Raw genomic sequence first — 20,508 nt, forward strand, 5'->3', positions numbered from 1 at the left:
TGGAAGAGTGTGTGATAACTGTATGTGTTGTAGGTGGGCTAAAGGTGGAGTGATCCTGGAAGGAGCGAGGGAGAGTGTGTTTGTGACAACAGCAGATCACTCGTTCTTCACCGAGCCCGTTTCCTGTCAGGTGTTTAACGCTGTGGGCAGCACCAACGTCAGCATACTGGTGGACGTGCATTGTACGCATCTATTTCAGTAACTCCATCTATCTATCTGTTCATCCTTCCATCCATCCATTTGTCTATCCTTCCATTTCTGCTTTATCCATTCTTCCATCCATTCACACATTTATCTATATTTCCATTCATCCATCCATTTATTTATCCATCCAGCCATCCCTTTATTCATTGTTGGTCATAATGTCAAGAAACAGATATAATAATGCTAATTTCTGCTTGTGCCCATATGGAGGTTTCAGTATGTTAGCCCTAAGCTAGCGCTGGTGCATAATTTCTCCTATTTGAAGAGGAGTAGGATCTCAGTTCGGCTCTTGAAGTCCTAACCCATAGTAGAGTCTGCTTGGCAGTATATACATAAATATAATGACAAATTTGGATCTAACCAAAACATAACAATAAAATATGAGTATTACTGCATTTGGGTCCCCTGTTCTTTCTTCCCTTATTTCATTTTAGCTACCTGTCTATCTATCTTGCTGTCTGTCTATCTATCTCGCTGTCTGTCTATCTGTCTGTTTATTTGTGTGTTGATTTGTTCATTCATCCATTTATCTGTTTTAATCTTCCCATCTGCCTACTCATCCATCCTATTTATCTTACTTCTCATCTTTACCCATCAGTCCATCCATCCATTCATTCATTCATACATTCACTGTCATTTACCTACACAAACATCCAACTGTTTATCCATCCATCTAGCTTTTGATTAGTCCAATTTGTCCATCTTCCATTTTCTCAACTGTTCCCGTCTCCATCTTTTCTCACAACCCCTCTTTCTAACCCCCCTCTATCTGTGAAACACACTACTGTCAGTTCTTCATGTTTTTCTTTTTATTCCACCCTGTTTTTCCTTAGTTGGTCCGATCCTGGTGGTGGAGCCAAGGCCGGTGACGGTGGACGTCGACTCTGACGTCACTCTGAACTGTAAATGGGCAGGAAATCCTCCTCTAACACTCACGTGGACGAAGAAAGGCTCCAGTATGGTACGAATACACTCAGTACATACTCACTACAGCTACACTACAGCTAACTCTGCATTCCTATATCCAAAACCAGAGAATCCTACCTGTATACCCCTGTCTGTACGTTGTTCCTAACTAACACTCCTAATCCAACAAATCTTCTCATTCACTGGCCTATTTTTTTAATAATCGTTTTATTGGGTTTTACATTACGGGCTGTGCCCGTACAGACAATAGAATAAAGTTTGTGTCTCTTAATGTAATAAATATAAGAACACCTTTTCCTCAGCGTCATATCTAAATACACATCCATGTGTAAAGATGAAGATCTGGCCCATGTACAACTGTACAAGGTTCTGACGCAACTCGTAGGTTAGCTTTCCAATAGGTAACTATTTGGCAACCTGTCTCACATCTTTCTGGAAGGAATATCTGATTTTGACCATAACTACAGAATTCATGTTTTATCAAGATAAAATAAAATATGTAAAAGACTGATGGTATCATTGTCCAGTGATCTACAGCATTTAGGAGATTTAAGAGACTGCTGGGGACATAACCAGTTGTATGCCAGTTATTTTTTGTACGGCCAAATGAATTTCCTTCCAGTAATTCCGTACTTTGAAACATTACCAAAAAGCATGTAGAACCGTGCTCACTTCAGCAGAATATATCAAACATTTTTTGATCATAAGTATATTTTTCACATACACAGTACACTAGTAGCAAAATGCTTTGATTATCGTCCATTCACATGAAACAATGACATGAGCAGACCAAATAGATAAAATATAAAGATCAAAAGTTAAAAGTTGTACATTTTAAATTAAATAAAAATGTACAGAGGTAAGAAGATAATAATAAATACTGAGATAAACATCTAATATAAAAAATAAAAGGAATACAAAGGTAACAAGATGAAAATAAAACACAGAAAGATAGGATACACACGTGTGTGTGTGTGTATGTGTTTGTTTGTGTACACATATAGTATTGCTTTATTTTTAAGTGGAGAACGCCCAGTGTACATGTATATGTAAGTGTAAGTAGACCTGCAAGTAGGCTTTTATATGCTGAACGGTGTTCAACAGGAATACACTGAAACCTACAGGTCCTTCACAACTAGGATTGAGAAGTTCTGCACAGCTTCCTACAGACAATAACCTGAATAAAGACCACAGCACTAAATTAGACTAAATTATAGATCTTTTCCAATATTTTACCAATGTTCTCTCTCTTTCTCTCTGGCAGGTTCTCAGTAATAATAATCAGCTGTATCTGAAGTCAGTCAGTCAGGCAGATGCAGGGCAGTATGTGTGTAAAGCCATCGTGCCCAGGATTGGAGTCGGCGAGACAGAGGTTACTCTCACAGTCAACGGTTAGTACGGTGCCCACATAATAAGCAGGCTATGGAATTAGGAGAAGGAGGAACTGGTGTGTGGGCAGTGCATGCTAAGAAATCAGAGAAACTGATCTTGATGTAAATTAGTAAGTAATACTGGCGTCTTTTCTGTGTGTTTTAATTTGTCGGCAGGTCCACCCATCATTTCAAGTGAACCAATCCAGTATGCCGTGAGGGGTGAGAAGGGGGAGATCAAATGCTACATTGCAAGCACCCCTCCTCCTGACAAAATCGTGAGTCACACACACACACACACACGCACTTTATGCTTTATACAGTTTCAAAACAACACTGCTAGTCTTCACCCTCCTAGTGCTTTGAGCACTGCATGTAATAGGGGGAAAGTCTTAACAGGCGGGTTGGGTAATTTGCCATCTATATTGGAGTTAAACATTTTCAGTTTAAACATTTTGCTGGCACTCACACTGTCGGGCAGGCCTAATTTCCTGAAAATGAAAACACACACAGACACACACACACACACACACACTCAGCAGTACTCCATACCTGACCATTTATCTGGCTTTGAAGCAAACATGGTCCCTGCACTCTTTTGTGTTTGAACTGGGAAAGACAAAAGAGAGAGAATTACAGTGAATGAGAGCAGATGAAGAGACTGATGTGGGGCAGAAAATAGAGGAGGGTCAGAACAGAGACAGCGAGAGAGAAGAGAGGAACAAAAAGAGACAGCGGAGAAGAAAGCTCTGTACCTTTCAGTGTGGATCATCTGGAGCAGACAGAAGGACATGACAGACGAGTGAGAGCTTTTAACAATCTCAGCACTTTACTCAGCTCTGACCGTCTATTCCTCTACCCCCTCTCACTCGCTCCTCTATCCTTCCTTCTCCCTCTGCCTCCTTCCCCCTCTCCTCTGTCCCCTGTTCTTCATTCCCTCTCTGTGTCTTTTCTGTCTCCTGTCCATCTTCCTTCTCTTTAGTCTTGTGTTCTCTCTCTCTCTCATCTTACCTTACTAGCTCTCATTTTCTCTCCCTCTGATTTCTTCTTTTTATCTCTCTCTCTGTGTGGTCTTTGTTTCTCTCTTTCCTGTCTCTATTTTTTTCTTCTCTTTAAATCTCTATATCTCTTCTCTGTTTATTATTTCTCTCTGTCTCTGTCTCTGTCTCTTATTCCTTTATGTCTGTTCTCTGGCTTTCTTTTTTCTCTTTCTAGTCGCTTCTTTTTATCTCTTATTTCTCTCCTCATCTCTTTTCTGACTCTTATTTCTTTGTCTCTTCTTTGTCTCTATCTCTTATTTCTCTCCTTGTCTCCTCTCTGTCTCTTATTTCTTTGTCTCTCCTCATCTCTACTCTCTCTTCTTTCTTTGTCTCTTCTCTGTCTCTATCTCTTAGTCCTCTCCTCATCTCTTATTTGTCTCTTATTTCTTTGTCTCTTCTCTGTTTCTTATTCCTTTGTCTCTCCTCATCTCTACTCTCTTCTCTTATTTGTCTCATATTTCTTTGTCTCTTCTCTGTCTCTATCTCTTATTCCTCTCCTTGTCTCTTGATTGTCTCTTATTCCTTTGTCTCTCCTCATCTCTGCTCTCTCTTCTTTCTTTGTCTCTTCTCTGTCTCTTATTTCTCTTTTTTTCTCCTGTCTCACATTTCTCTCTTTCCCTCATTTATCTTTCTCCGTTTGTCTCTTTTCTATCTCTCTTTCTTATCTCTCTGATTTCTTCTCTAAGAGATAAGAACACACTCTCTCTTTCCTCTCTCTCTCGATCCCTCTGCAATGTCTCTGGGTTCTTCTCTCTATCTATTATGTCTCTTTTTGTTTCTTTTCTTTTTCTCACTTTCCTTTCCCTGTTTATATCCAACTCTCACCCCTCCCTCCCCTCCTCTCTCTCCCTCCCCTCCTCTCTCTCACTCTCTCTCTCTCTCTCTCTCTCTCTCTCTCTCTCTCTGTCTGATTGCTGTGTGGATAATGAGACATGACATCACAGGATAGTTCTTAATGCACAGACACGGAACTTATGAAATATAAAATATGAAAAGAATGTGGGAGGGTGGAGGAGGAGTGGAGAAGTGGGGGGAGGAGAGGGGGAGAATTCCTTTTGTTCTTCATTTACATTCTCCACCCCTGTTGTTCCTCTTTCTCTAACATAAGAGGGACATTAGCTGTGACAGAGTGAGGTGTGCATATTTAACGATGGCGTTCTTCATATTTCATAAACCCTCTTACTTTAATGCTTACTTTGAACACAAAAACCTGCTGGAGTCTTTGGCACCTAAGAGAGAGAGCGGGGGGTGTTACCAGCCTCGGGTGTATATTATGGTAATAGTGTTGTGATATGTACTCAAACATGTAAATATACTCTGACATGTAAATATGCTGTGTGTGTGTGTGTGTGTGTGTTTTGTTGTAAGGTGTGGGCGTGGAAGGAGAATGTGTGGGAGAAGGAGAGGGGGACTCTGCTGGAGAGGTATACAGTAGAGCAGAGTAAGCCGGTGTCACAAGGGGGCGCTGTTCTCTCCACACTGACCATCAACAATGTCATGGAGTCTGACTTTCAGTCCACTTATAACTGCACTGCCTGGAATTCTTTCGGACCCGGAACCATGATCATCACGCTAGCGGAGACTGGTGAGCGCACACTCTCAGACTCTCTCTCACACACACACACACACACACACACATACACAATACACATTACAATAAAATGATTGGCAAATGGAATCAAAGATGTAGTTCTTCTGTAGTAAGTTCTGTAGTGTGATATTAATTCAGTTTTGCTCGTTGCGCAAAGAACAACAGGAAGATCTCAACAGCTTCATTTTAAACATAATACATTTGACCTTTTTCACCTCTTTAATTTATTAATCCTAATCATATTAAACTTAATAATATCACAACATTCAAAAATGTTTTAGGTATTCTTCCAAACTTCACATTTTGCCCGTCTTCTGATCTTTGCTGATGTCACCATGCACCAGCAAAAAAAATATATGAAAAACATATTAAATGTCAAATATATTTCACTCTCCACCCTCAGCTTGCATCTAGTAGTAAATCTCATAACTAAATCAGCATTTAGCAGGCAAATATCGCTCATAGGGAAAACCACAGGCAAGACACTCACCATGAGTCATTTTAATGTAATGCTGGAATCTGATGACTGCCTTTTTTATGAATCCTGATTACTGAACACTGTTACATGTATTCAGTCACTGCCCAACACTGGATAGAAACGTTTAACAAATGTTTTAGCAGTCATTCAGAATTGAAATGTGAGTAACCCCCGTACCGCTCTCTCTTTTTTTCAGATATAGTGCCTGTGGGTATAATAGCTGGTGGAACAGTTGGATCCTCCATGCTGCTCATTCTTTGTCTGCTCGCTCTGGCCTTCTACATCTACCGCCAGCGAAAAGGCAGTGAGTACAGTGAGAGCATGAGTGTGTGTGTCATGTATGAACGTTTGTGTTTTAGGTGTGGTTAGCCTGTTTCTGTCCTCTTTGAGGTGCGTGCTTTACGCTCTGTTGTCACACCTATACAGAGAATTATACATTCTCAATAAATTCCAGATTTAAAAATCAGCATATTTCTGAACAGTTTTAGTCAGTATCTGTTTAAAACAAACATACACAAATACTCATCATTATTTAATTCAGTGCTTATGTCTGACCCTAAAGGCTTTTTAAAGGTCTTGGTTAAGCTACTGTAAAGTTCTGGTTAAGTGTCCAGTCATTTAAACAGATTTCTATGCACCTACCTATCCTGTAGTGACTCTGCTGTCACCTTGTGGTCAAATTCAGGATCAAAACTAAGCAGGAGATAGCGGTGCACAACCTACCTTGTTTTTGTAAATTATTTTATTATTATATTGTTTTTTTTTAGTATGTTTTTTTAACAACATACGCGGAAAACATAAAATGTGGAGTCAACAAAAACTGTTCTACAATGTTTTGTTTTTTTCCCTCAAAATAAATGTAGCAAATACACAATTTGGCAAAACACTTTTTATAGCTTAATATTTATTTTTTGGCTGTTGGTTATAAACCAGACATGATTTTGTATACGCTATTTTTGTACACAGTATTTTGCACATTTACACATTTATGGGAAATTGTCTACATTGTTTTAGCAAATACACACACATAAAAAAAGGGTCCTCTAAATTTAGAGATTTACTTTCACTTAGAAAGTAAATGTGAACGTCACTCCATTGTTTACTCTAGGATGCAGAGTTGTAACCCCATGTTACCAGTAATAATTAGTTGTAATTAAGAGTTAGGAGGCTATAGTTTAGCCTGGGTAGCTATCACTCCCACTGAGTTGTTTACACACCTCAAAGTGATGCTGTAGCCACCAAGACGGAGATTAAAATAATACTGGAGGCGAAATAAACACACAACTCAGTAATGCAACACACATATGCTGAATAAAAGACTTCAGTCCTCTGGGTGAATCATGAGAACTATCAGGCTGATTGCTGATTGCAGGCCGATGATGTTGCTATCTGCTGAATTCTAACTGCATGAAATATCCATGTTTCACTCTTCCCCACATTGGACTGTGCTCAGTTTTACACTATGTGTAACTGTAAGCCACAATTCGTATTTCTTTTTTTTAATTATGTCTTTCTATTGTGTTTGTTAGTAAAATAACTCATGTCCAAAAATGATTAAGAAATGAAGCAAAGAGACATAACTGTCCTTACTCAGGGCTAACTCTGAGGAAAATGGGATTAGACCCTTTTTAGATTAGGGTCAAACAGGCCTCAGACATGGATTTGTAGCTGTGAAGCAGTTTTCAAGTCATTAGGTTTAGCTTCACTTCTACACTGATCTGCCATAATATTAGCACCACTGACAGGTGAAGTGAAACACATTGATCATCTTCATCTTCTCATCTCTTCATTGTTAAGTGTGGATATAGTAGGCAGTGAGTGAACAGTCAGGTTAGTCAGTCAAAACATCAACAGGTCTTGTGGGGGTTTTCTTGTGTGTTGTGGTCAGTTCCGACCAAAAGGGCTCCAAGAAAGGACAACCAGTGAACCAGCAACAGGGTCATGGGCACCTAAGGATCATTGATGTGACCCATGGAGGCCCCACCTCACAAAGTACAGGATCTGCTGCTAGCATCTTGGTCATGATAATGTACTTACTTCATAAAAGATGAAAGCGGCAGTGGGGTAAACGGCTGTAAATAGGTCTCTTTATGGGTGTCTATATGGCAGTGGTCATGTCTCACTTGACCTATTGGCAACACTGCCACCACGATTTCACCTGCTCCGTTCCGTCCGTAATCGAAAACATTTAAAGAACGTGCACAAAATGAATGCAACGAGTATCCTGTCCGTATTTAATGTTGAGCATAAATGAGACTTTTAGCTGGCTGTTCTTTGGTGTGTATCAGTGATCATTACGCAAAACAACAATTTGAGCAGAGGCCTTCCACTGTCGGTTTCTATTAGAACTGCGGTCAGGAAAGGCAGTAATGAGCAGATCTTCTCTTACAAGGAATTTCATGTGATGCGTTTGTGTTGTGTGCAGGTCGTCGCGGGGTCACGCTGAAGCCCGACATCAAGGTTGAGACAGTCAACAAAGAGACACACAGCCTGGAGGAAGACTCAGCCAGCGTCTCCACGGCAACTCGCATGGTAAGGGAAATAAATGCATGCTCTAATGATGGCAGCAAGTGGACAGCTATGTCTCTCTCTCTCTCTTCCTCCAAACTGCAAAAAACATGAATGATGCCCATCCTCACACGTCCCCAGGGTTAGTTGTCAAAAAAAAGAAGAGTATCATCCAAGAACCACCCTGAAACAAAAAATGTTGACCCCTGTGTGAGAGCAAAAAGCATGAGAGCGTGAGATTAGAGCTAATTGCTTGAGTCTCAAGGCCCTCACGGATGGCAGCCCTGTCTAATGCCAGGCTCACACTACATGATTTAGGCCCTGATTTGCCTGCCGACTGTTTTTGGAGATCCCAGATAAAAGGCAAAGCAACGTTTGCTCACCACTGGCTTGGTCACTATGTGCGAACTGCTGAGAGAAGTGATCTGAGAGCTCACAGGTGATTGCTGATATCTAACAAGTTTAATATCTGGACTTTTCGGTGACTCTAAATCTGGTAGAGTGAAAAGTGTTGTGACTGGAGGTCAATGCAGCGACTAGCGACAGCCAATGAGAGCACAAGACACTGGGTGAGGAGAAAGCTGAGGGAGGGTGGAGGTAAACTTTTAAATGGAAGAAGAGAGAAGTTCTTGTTGTTCAGCCATGCTTCTGTACACCTGCTGCCTTGAAAGAGAGGTGAAACATTGCAGACATGGGCGGAGCAATAACCAATAAAATGCTGGTGTTCTGATTAGCGTAATATTACCATTTCTGGAGCTCATCTGGTGCTGTGATTGGTGTAAGTGAAAAAGATGAAATGTGAAAAGAGTGTAACATTTGATATAATGAATTATATGAGTTCTCTAAAAGAAGAAATGTGTTTGAAAGTACGGAAGCCCTGAAAAGCTGGATTTGCATATTTTTCTAATATTTCCTATGAGAACAAGTTCATTCTATGTTTCGGGGTTTTTTGTATATAGGAGATTCTTTTGGGATCATTAATTTGAGATATCATAGTGCTTTTCTGAGATGTGGGGCCATCATGTTTAACATGTGAATGCTATCATCGTCCCACTGACCAGTACAACCCACTAACAACTCCCAACTGACCAACATATACTGCCACTCAGATGAAATCCCCAACATATAAACAGCTTTACCAGCATTACTGACCAATACAATCCACGCACAGCTCCTTACTGACCCACCAGTGCTACCGACCCATACAACCCACCAACAACTCCTTACTCCTTACTGCCCCACCAGCACTACTTACCAATACAACCTACCAACAGCTTATTTACTGCCCCTCGGATTAAATTCCCCAGACATGCAAACAGCCCCACCAGCACTACTGACCAACACTGCCTCTGAGATTATACCTTACTAGTATATAATCAGCTTATCAGTGGTCCTCCAGCACTACTGACAACACAGTCCCTTAGATTAAAGTCAACTAATTTACAGTATGTTAGTATATTACACTACACAGACAAAGTTCATCTAAAATTGAGGCTATAAAACAAAGTTTATCCTGCTTTTGTTGACATAACTGTCCAGCGAAGAAGGCTTTCTAACAGATTGTTGGAGAGTTGATGTGAGGGTTTTAATAGCATTCAATGACAAGAGCGTTAGTGTGATCAGGATGTTGGATGATTACCACCTCATCTCATCCCCAACTTCCCAACTCACTCTAAAGCTATTGGATGAAGCACCAACCACCATTTCAGAGAATACAGTTCCACTGCTCCACAGCTAAATTCTGGGGGTCTTTATACCCCTCTAGCCTACATTAGGGCTGGCATTAGGCATGGTGCCAATAGGTTCATGTTGATCTGCTGAGTCCTATTCTATTGGCAGTTCTTAGTCCTTCTTCTACAGAGACTAGACAAGCTGTGTGTGTGTGTGGGTGTATTTGCATGTGTGTCAGTAATGGGTGCATCTTAAAGTAGCTGCATGTATTCATTAGAAGAGGTGTCCACAAACATTTGACATGTAGTGCATCTTGTTATCATCACCTCAACAAATCAAGACGTTGAGAAAATGACAAAAAAATTAACTCACTAACACAGGAAAACATGAAAAAGTAAATCACTGGATAAGTGGAACCATGGGCCTTTGGATTTATTAGAATTGTAGTTGACCTGTTTTCACCTTCCAGCTTTCCAGACCTCCAAGAAAAGAAAAACTTTTTTAACAATGGTGGTGAAATGACATGATGATAGTTGTGGAAAGCTACCGTTCTACCTTTCAGCACCTATTCTTTCCTTTTCTTCTGCTGCTCAACCTGATGTCGTATTTTCCTCTTCCCTCCCTCCTTCTCTCCCTCTCCTCTCTTTGTGTGTGTGTGTTTTGTGGTGTTTTGATGGTTTAGTTTCTTCCCTCTGTCTCCCTCTCTCCCTCCACTCAGCCCTTCAAAGACGACATGGACCTGAAGCAGGACGTGCGCAGCGAAACCCAGGAGACAAAAGAGGAGTACGAGCTGAAGGTGAGAAATACACCCACACATCAATGTGCATGTGTGTTGTAACACACTCATATACTGTACGTATGTCCCCATACACATGCTCACACATGCACCCTATGGGACAAGGGTTTCTACAGGGCCATTGGTTGATGCTGTATTGTTAGCAGATGAGACTGACCTACCTTTGCACAAGCTATATATAAAATATAGGTAAAAATCCAATTTAAGCCATTCAGCCTTTAACTACAAGCTAAAGCAGGGAGTCCTATTAGAGAAAGCAGGATTGGCCTCACTCTAGGGACATTACATCACAGCGCACAATATTTGTCATGATACTTTGACACAAAACTACATTTTCTTAAAAACTGCATGTCCCATACTCCCATACTGAGTCCTGTGATTTGTGTTCCCAGTCTGTTGTACTTTATCCAATAAACCAGGACTTATTAAGCTCTCTGTAATAATATGTGCAGTTGGTCTGTGTTCTTTAAGCACCGACAATGTACTCCACATGCCAAGAGAAGTGTATTGTGTACCATGATATTGTCATATTGCTCACCCCTATCTCAGTCTCTCTGGGTAGGTAGGATAGCCATTTCTTCCCCACACCCATCACTCAGTAGCAGAACAGGAATCGTAGTTAGTGTCCTCCTCCAAGTGCGTTGAGCTGTTGTGACTTGGCATTAGCTGCGCTTTAAAAAGATGTAGCTCTTCACAGGAATCGGAGGAAACATATGCCTGCCTCCACCTCACCAGTGCTGGGAGTGCTGTGTGTGATGGGAGAGACCTATCACACATCACCTGTCGACACAACTACACTGAAGGGGCCACTGCCACCATTTCCATTGGACAGCCTTCAAGAGGGGTGTCTTGTTGTAGTAGAGAAAGACACCGTAGAGGGGGAGAAGGGGGGGAACTCTGAGAACTTGGGCTGCAGTTCTGGACAGCTTCTGCTTTGAGCTAGAAGGCCAGAAGCCTTCTGAGACATGACTGAAGAACAAAGTCAAAAGCCAAAGTCAATTTTATTTGTATAGCACCTTTTACAACTGTTGTTGTCACAAAGCAGCTTTACATAATTAGTAAAAGACAGAAAAAAAAATTACATCATAAATCCACAGTGACAAGGAAAAACTCCCTCAGAGCTGGAGGAAGAAACCTTGGGAGGAACCAAGACTCACAAGGGGGACCCATCCTCCTCTGATCAGAACTATTTATAAATTATTGATAAAAGTTACCAAACCATCTATACTGTTGAACTGCTCTGATCATAATCATAATATAATAATCATGTTGTAGATAGTTAATAGTGGTGATAGTAATAGTGGTAGATAGTTAAGAGTCCATTTAGGTTTTAACATGGTCATTAGACAGGTAGCAATGGTAGGAGGTTGTGCTGCTGGTCTGGCACTCTGTTCAAGGGAGAACAAGGGAGAGGTGGGATGGTGTAGGGGGTGTGAACTTTGTCATGGGAAATGTAAGGTGATTGAGATGGAAATTTTAGTTTAGCAACTTGAGAACATCCATTCCCAGTTAGCAAAAGTGAAGCTGGAGAACATTCAGCTTCATTGCAAAAAAAAAATGTTAATCAAAAAGCTTGAGAGTCTGACGGAAAATACATCTTATATACACCAGGAGGTGGTCTTTAATTTGAAATCATTAATGTACTCTAAATTGATACATTTTGACTTTATAATTTGCCATTAGACCGAATACGGGCGAGACTGACTGAGATTCTTGTCGTAAAGCTTGTCCAGCCATGCAGTGGCTATGAAAGACTGTATTTGATAGGAAGGCACCATATTTAATGGCAGAATACACAGATTGAAGTAGCCTACTGAAAAGGCCATATGCACACATGCTCTATATAATCACAGACCTATACACTTACACCTGTCAAGTCACAGGATCTCAACCAGCCAATGGAGTCGGGTACATACCATATTGAACACTTGGCACATCTAATTCCTCTTATCTCCATATTTGTTGTTTTTCACTTTTTGACATCATTTGAATCTGGCAGTTGTTCTGTATGATGAATGGATGAATGGACCAATTAAAATGCCCCATTTTTTGACATTGACGTGTCTTTCAGGATCCCACGAACGGCTATTACAACGTCCGAGCGACGACCCATGAAGAGATCCGCCCAGGCTCACGCTCCGTACTTTACCAGGAGTTCCGGCCACCAAACCCAGCCTCCGTCTCTGCCTCGGCAACCGGACCACCGGCCGGCATTAACCCCGCCCCAATCGCCCCCATCGGCCGCTACGAGCCACGGCCACCGTCCCGGATTGCCCACAACACCTACGCGCATTTCAACACTATAGCCAGGACCAAACAGAGCCAAGTCCCGCCCAACCCTCCACCTCAGACCACAGACTATTCCCGAGAATGTGGCCTGCTGGAATCCACCAATCAGCTCGCCTACGACAGTTACGGCTACCCGACCACGGCCCAGTACTCTCAGTACAGGCTAGGCTTCGCCCCACCTTTGGAGGAAGGCCCAGCCTACGAGATGTACCCGACGGGACAGGGGGTGGGGTTGAGTCAAGGGGCGGGGGCAGACCCTGCGTTAGGAAAATATGGGAGCTCCACGCGTTTCTCCTACTCGTCCCCCCAAACGGAATACTCTCAAAGACACACCCAGAGAATGCAGACGCATGTATGAGGGTGCGTGACGGACCTGCTGACACACACACATGCGTTCGCACTCGCTGAGCACGAGAAAACGGCAAAAAAATATATAAATAATAATAATCAAAGGAAAAAAAAAACATCACCATGAACCACGCTGTACACGGTTGGTATGTGATACCCTAGGGGTGTAAATCTCTGACCTCATAACGAGTCGATTTTTTAGGAGACGATTCACTGCATCGAGAAACTTTACAACTCAGTTCAGTTCATGTTTTGTGTATTTTAAAATTTTAGATGACTGGCTGTTCCCCAGTAACACTCCAGTGGAACTAAGTGGACTGTAAGGGTGATCAGATACAGAGCAGTCGACTGGCCCCAGCTCAGTTTCTCAACCGCTCCATAGCATTGAATAGTAAAGAGAGTGTTTCATGTGATGCTCGCTCTACCATTTACCAACAATCTCGAGCTTGTGCTGAGAGGGAACCCCAGCCATTAAGCTGACATCAGAACAGGGTTTAACTAAACAGGTCTAAATATTACTGAACTGTATGAATGTGTGCGTTCATACACACAAGACGGCTAGAGTTGAATACAGAACAAATAAGAGCCATTACTTACTGTAGAGTAAATGAACAGTATACTGAATAAAAGTAGAGACAGGTGTCTTAAGCTGTAAGACGTTAGCGAGTTAGCAACATGCTATGCTAAGCTTAGCTGAAGCTGATTGGTGGTGAAATGAAATTTGAAATGAATAAAAACAGATTTAGGCTTTAGGGGGGGTGTAGCTTCTTTCCTGTCAGACCACACTTATCCTCGAACCGTGAGGTCTATGCCTTGGTGTGAACTGAACTATTACACCCCTAATGCACAGCATGTTAAATATTATTAAAATTAGAGATCATGAGACCACTTTTTCCTCTTTGATGCCGATATAAAAAACATGAGCATCTTCCAGTACTAAGCTTAGAATTGTTCTTTAACCACTGTTGAGCTTTAAAATGAGCTGTTCCCCTACAGTCTAGTACCCCACAGGGTTAAACACAGCTAACACACACTCTTAGGGCGTTTTCACACCTATAGCTCTGGTCTAAATCAGTTAACAAGTTTGTACTTAGAGCGTTTTCCTCTTGGTTTAGTTTGTTTTCACACAGAAAAAAAAAGTGTGAGAAAACCATGTGAGAAAGTTCTCTCTGCTTATTGGTCAGACCTGTCTGGGGCGGGAGCAAGAAAGTAAATACAGCAAGAAATACAGGTCCTGTGTTTTGCACTAGTGCCTACAGCAAGAGATGCCACCTGTTCATAGCTGTAGTAAGTTAATCATCTGGGCAGAAAACCAGGTTAGCACCTGGCTATGGGAGCCGCTTAGCTCAAAGTTGAGAAATACACCTGATAATTTGGGTTGGATTGAGGTCAGATCATGTTCCCACCACAATCTAACTGCTTCAGAGTTCGTTCTGGAGTGGATCGAGACTCTTGAGGGTCTCAGTGAGTGTTTTCGTCTGCATCCAAGTGAGATTACTGCATTCACACCCGCCCAAACTAATCACACCACAGGTGAAAACGAACCAGAGGCCAATTTAACCAGACTAAAAAGTAGGACTGGATAGATCTGGACTGTGAGATCAGATCCAGGATTTTCTGCTAATATTAGCTCATGTCCGATACTCATCTATACCAAACTGCAGTTGAATCGTAACCTGTACATCGACGCAATTTTACACCCCCATGGTACACCAATCCACAACACAGCTAGTTTCACTAATGAAGTTTCGCCATCTCTCATACACACAATCTCACACACACATACACACTCACACACACACAGTAATTTTGTACTTTTGTATCATGTCTGTGGTGTGACGTCTCTTGACGCTATTACAGTGCCAAAAGTGGAAAAAGGAACAGCATATACACAGAAAAAAAAAGATATGGCAGTTCCAGAGGAGCGAAGCTGCTGATTCAACCTCATATGCTCTCCTTCATTCTCTGCTCCATTATCCCCCCATCTCTCTCTTTGCTAGTCACTATATGTAAATATATTCAGAAGAAGGGTGAAAAGGGCACAAGCAGTGCTTTTTAAGAATCGATACGCCCCCCCCCAACTCCCCACCCCCGGTCGTACACGGCTGCTTTAAAGAGCCACCTTGCTGGAAAGAAGCAATAGGGATGCTTGTTCGCTTGAGGAATTGTGTGACATTGACCCTTTCGGAGAGACAGCCAATGGAAATCTGTGGATGGAGCCACTCTAGAACAATGAACCCAGTTTGCATCACTGGAGTGTGTGTATATGTGCATATGTATGTGTGTGTGAGTGCATTTGTGTGAGAAGGCCTGAATACACCAAATAGGTTGTTCTCGAATGCGACGCAATGGGAAATAGTTGTTGTCGTACCTCAATAGATGCTGAATGTCTTGGGAAGGGAAACATCCAACAATCAAAAAAAAAAAAAAGAAAAAAAGAAAAAATAAATAAAGACAGTCGCTGCTGCCCCCCGTCGAAAAAACACCTCAGCCTGCTGTGGCGCTAACCAAGAGAATCAGCTAACCATGACATTTTGCTGATGTTCCTGGCAGTGCGTCATGACCTCTACATTGAACTGGCAGCCGTTGCACACTTTTCTTTCTTAGAAGAACGTCTAATGATGGATGCCGTTCCTTGGGGTATCTAAGGGAAGTTTGATTGATTCACTTTATGTTGCAAACCAAGACCAGCTCACTTCACCCACACGATTACGATTCAAGCAGTATTTCCCAAGCCTGGTTCTGTGACGCCCGGTTTTGTGAAGGATTTGTTAACAAGGTTTGCATCAGGGCTGTTCAGACTGGTTGGTGTGAAATGCTCTGTTCTAGAGAAACTGAATTCTTCAGAATCGTTCATTGCGGTGGTGAAAGGAACCAGACGTAAGCTCTAAAAGCTACATCACAGAAAACTATTCTTAAACAAAATGACCTAATGTGGTGTAGAGATACTCTTACTGAGCACTCTATTAGGAAGACCTGTATACCTACTCATTCATGCAATTATCTAAATAGCCAATCATGTGACAGAAATGCTATCTGATATCTCTGATAACTCAGATAACCATGTAAACATTGAGGTAAATGGTCTAGGTCTACAGCAGCAGAAGACCACAGTTCCACTTTTTCAGCCAAGAACAGAAAGCTGAGGCTGCAGACTCATCAAAATTGGACAGTTGAAGACTGGAAAAAGTAACCTGGTGGTGGGTCAGAATTTGGCACCAACAGCATGAATCCTTAGACCCAGCATATTTATGTTTTTTTCTTGACTTCTTGACTTTGGGCCTGTTAAGACCAGTCAATCATCGCTCAAATGCAACCTACAACCTATTTGAGCATTGTTGCTGACCATGTGCATCCCTTCATGGCCACAGCTGAACAGCAGAACTCAGCTCAAACTGGTTTCGTGAACATGGCAACGTTTAGTGTTCTTCAGTGGTCTTTCCAGTCACCAGATCTGAAGCCAGTATAAAGTCTTCAGGATGTGGTAGAACAGGAGATTTGCAGCATTCAGTTCTCAACATGTGCAGTTGAGTGATGCAGTCATGTCAGCATGGACCAGCATCTCAAAGGAATGTGTCCAACATCTTCTAGAATAAAGGCCACAAAGAATTTTTAGAGTTCAAGAGTTTTAGGAGCAAAAAAAAAAAAAAAAATTATCATCCTGCAAGCAGGCCACTATTCAGCACAGGCTCATCTGCAAGGTTAATATTAATCTGCAGTATTTTAGTTAAATCAGTCGATTAAGAGTGCCAGCCATAATTAGGCTACGAGTTCAGGCCCATTGCAGCTAGGGGAATCTCTAACATATAAAGTAACTCCAGGACTGGGTTTGGGAAACAATGATTTTTTTAATGAGGAGCTCAAAGTTGGCCTTGTATGTGTGTGTTTAGGGGGAAGTGTAAAGCCCAATCTCTGTGCTCTGAAAGCAAGGACTTAGCTGGGATTTGGGATTTTTTTTCATACTTGGTACTCAAAGAGTGCCGAAGAAGAGATGGAAACCTCCCTTCTTTAAATAACAAACAAACAAACAAACAAACACACCTCACAAACGTTTGCTACGTTAAGTGCTTCTGAGTGAGGGAGCACCCAAGAAGTGCATATCCTAGACGGGAACTTTTCAATCGTTTCTATTTGTATCGTCTTCTTGTCCAGCATCATGTATCTGCCCTCTCTGAAGTAGAATAGTGGTCTTTTCCACATTTGTATTTGAACTTAGAATATGGCATTTGAAAGCATTTTTATGATATTTTTATAGGAAAAAAAAGAGAAAAAAAAAAGACAAGGACGAAGAAGAAGACGGACCAGTGGTTCAGAAACCATGAGTGTGGAAAGTCTGTTTGTTTCATTGTTGATGTGAATTGTTTGTACCTTTGTACAGTTCCTCTGGACCAGACAGCGTCCGCAGTGTCAAAACACGACTAAAGACTCCTTTTTCAGACTAAGCGCAGTGGAGATCTTGCATTCTAAGGTACCATCACCGGTGGACATCTTCTTTATGCAAAGATTTGGGCACGTTTTTGTAACGTCCGAGCTGAACACTTGTACAAAATATAGTTAGGCTGGGGCTCAAACCTTCAGTGTTGGCTCTTCTACACGTTTGACACTAATGAATGATGCCTTTCCTGATGCACAGATTGCCAGTTCTGATGAGTTCACATCTGATGCTCAAGCTGTCAAACTGTTTTCCCCATCGCATCGTCATCAGGGAACAGATTTCACATCAAAGGACGCAGAGTTTGAAACTGTAGACGTCTGAAACGTGCCGAACGAAAGTTAGCAGGAGCAAAATCCCAACGATTCGGCTTCCAGAAAGGTTCGGAATTATTTATAAGAATTTATAAGACCCTAATATGAGGCGGAATTTATTTGTGCTAAAGGCTTTGATAAGTACTTGAAAAGGATGGGACACAATGCATTGAATTCATTTGGGGTGCGTTCCAATTGCGTACTAATTACTAATACTAACTAGTTTTTGAGAATGTAGTATAAATAACAGTGCCAAAGGTATACTCAAATATCCAGAATAGATATTGCATACCTGTCCGCATGTTTCCGGATATTTTTAAAAATGAAGGTTTTGGTCAGCTTTTTAGTGACTGAAAACAGAGCTATTTTAAAAACGCTTTCCAAGGAGGATGTTTCTGTTTCCATTGGGTTCATTGTTTTAGAAAAACTGAGCTTCTGGCTAAATCTCGTAAACACCTCCGTACTTCCTTTATAGTGAACTACATAAGCCATAAAACTCAACATCTACACGCAGACAGCACTAGATTTCAGATTTCCACATATGAATAAATGTTCATTTCAAACATAAAATGCTCTATTTAGACTTGCATAGAACACGACATAGGAAGTAGTGGGTAAAGCTTGGTGGTCTTTTGATGTCTTTGATGTCTTTGATGTTTATGAGGTACTATTGGCCTATGCAGGGCTAGCATGCTAATGTAAGCGTTTCCGTCTCTGCGTGGACGGAAATGTTTTCAACAACAGAAGGAGGGACATCTTAGATTTAAAAAATATCCGGATACACGTGGACAGGGCCTCATGCTGCATTCGAGTGGTATCGGAAACTGGGAAATACTGGAAAGTTGCATTTACAAGTGGTAAAACTCGGGTTTACGTGATGTATATCAACGTCATTTCTGCACTCCAACACTGAGCTGTTATTAAATTGTTTCGATTGATATTTCGGAATCCTACGGATCTCCATGCTTAGTGGGCGGAGCTTCCGACAATCACCTGAACTGAGTGACTCTGTATTGTTGCCAATGAACCATCTGGTAAATACAACCTTCCTATCAGCACTTGAACACAGCGTTAGAACCCGTTGGTTTTTGAGTGTGCTGTTTTCCCCCAATGCAATACGAAACAGAAAGGGAGGAACTAACCATTTTTAAAAATAGGAACTTGCAGTGCCCTACTGTATGTTGGCATAGCAACGCTTCCTCACTTCCTGTTAGTAGAAAACAGGTTAGAGCGTTATTATGTGCTGTACTAACCTGCTGAACCCACACTATTACAATTATATTATTAATGTATATAATATAATAACTTCCAGCATTAGTGCGTAGCGCAGTTGGGACGCAGCCTTGGTGTCTGGCGTAAACATTGGAGCTGACCTTTAACCCCTTTATTATTTAATGCTATTAACAAGAGAAAAAGTTATTAAATATGAAGTTTTTCTTCCTAATAAAAAGACGTTTAAAATTGCTAATGGAAACATGTTAAAGCTCCCCATCTTTAACTGTGTGAAAACTGGGATCAGTGGGATGATTACTGAATGAATGTGCAATAATCGGGAATTGTGTGAGTGTGTGCATTGTAGTGTGAATGACGCTCTCTCTCTCTCTCTCTCTTATCGTATCTATTTTACTCCTGTTATAAAAGAGTATTTAGTATTATTGTGTTTCTATTGGGTCTTTTACTTGTCATTGTGTATTTTATAGTTTTACTCATCTTTTAAACATGTACATAAAATAAAATTATATTATTCATATTTGCCCTATCCCCTAATCTTATTTTACACAAGATTTTTTTATTGTGTGTGATTATTTTTCCACATTATTATTGAATAAATACACCTCTTTCGTAGTACCTGAAGCTCATGTCATTCCTCGACAGACTGGTCAGTATGAGTGGACAGTATGTGGTGCAGGACACATCACTGTTTACATCAGCTTTCCCTTTTAGTCTTTACAGCTTATGGTCCTGTTACGAATACCCTGACCAGGGGGTTATAACTCAAAGCTACATTCATATGTTATAGACTGGTTACATTTAAGGCCATCTTGGGCTCAACCCACATTATATGTGTGTGTGTATGTGGGCTGGAAGCAGTGCTGGTTGTGGAGTCTGATGGCAGCAGGAAGGAAGGACCTGCGATACCTCTCCTTCACACACTTGGGGTGAAGCAGCCTGTCACTAAAGGAGCTGCCCAGTGCTGCCAGAGTCTCATGCATGGGGTGGGAGCTGTTCTCCAGCATGGATGCCAGCTTGGCTGTCATCCTCCTGTCTCCCACCACCTGCACTGGGTCTAAGAAGGGCTAATTTAAGTTGAGCTCAACAGATACAAAAAGTGTACAATCTCACTAATAGTATTATAATATTTATTGACATAGTGTTAGTAGTAGTAGAGATACGTCCACTACAATTATTAGTATTTTACTTTTCACTTTTTTTGTTGTTTTTTTTTTACAACTACCACTGGCAGTATTAACACCACTATTGGCTTTATTAACACTACTACTAGTACTACCAACAGTATAGCCACTACTACTGGCAGTATT

General features: G+C 41.3%; 1 protein-coding gene across 3 annotated transcripts in view; it reads left to right on the forward strand.

The window, feature by feature from the left end:
* kirrel1b (kirre like nephrin family adhesion molecule 1b) overlaps positions 1–19,718 on the forward strand; it is a 75,486-nt gene extending 55,768 nt beyond the window's left edge. The window contains exons 7-15 of one of the 3 annotated variants that reach the window (XM_072668883.1): positions 34–182; positions 1,038–1,165; positions 2,396–2,522; positions 2,679–2,779; positions 4,910–5,126; positions 5,807–5,914; positions 8,036–8,142; positions 10,472–10,585; positions 12,657–19,718. In XM_072668883.1, the coding sequence (XP_072524984.1) occupies positions 34–182; positions 1,038–1,165; positions 2,396–2,522; positions 2,679–2,779; positions 4,910–5,126; positions 5,807–5,914; positions 8,036–8,142; positions 10,472–10,585; positions 12,657–13,232 (1,627 nt within the window). In that variant the 3' untranslated portion in view covers positions 13,233–19,718. The remainder of the gene's footprint in view (positions 1–33; positions 183–1,037; positions 1,166–2,395; positions 2,523–2,678; positions 2,780–4,909; positions 5,127–5,806; positions 5,915–8,035; positions 8,143–10,471; positions 10,586–12,656) is intronic. The other 2 variants (XM_072668886.1, XM_072668885.1) reach the window with 2 other exon arrangements.
* The last annotated feature ends 790 nt before the right edge of the window (positions 19,719–20,508 follow it).

The sequence above is a fragment of the Salminus brasiliensis genome, chromosome 23 (genome assembly GCF_030463535.1).
Source record: "Salminus brasiliensis chromosome 23, fSalBra1.hap2, whole genome shotgun sequence".
Taxonomy (NCBI): Eukaryota; Metazoa; Chordata; class Actinopteri; order Characiformes; family Bryconidae; genus Salminus; species Salminus brasiliensis.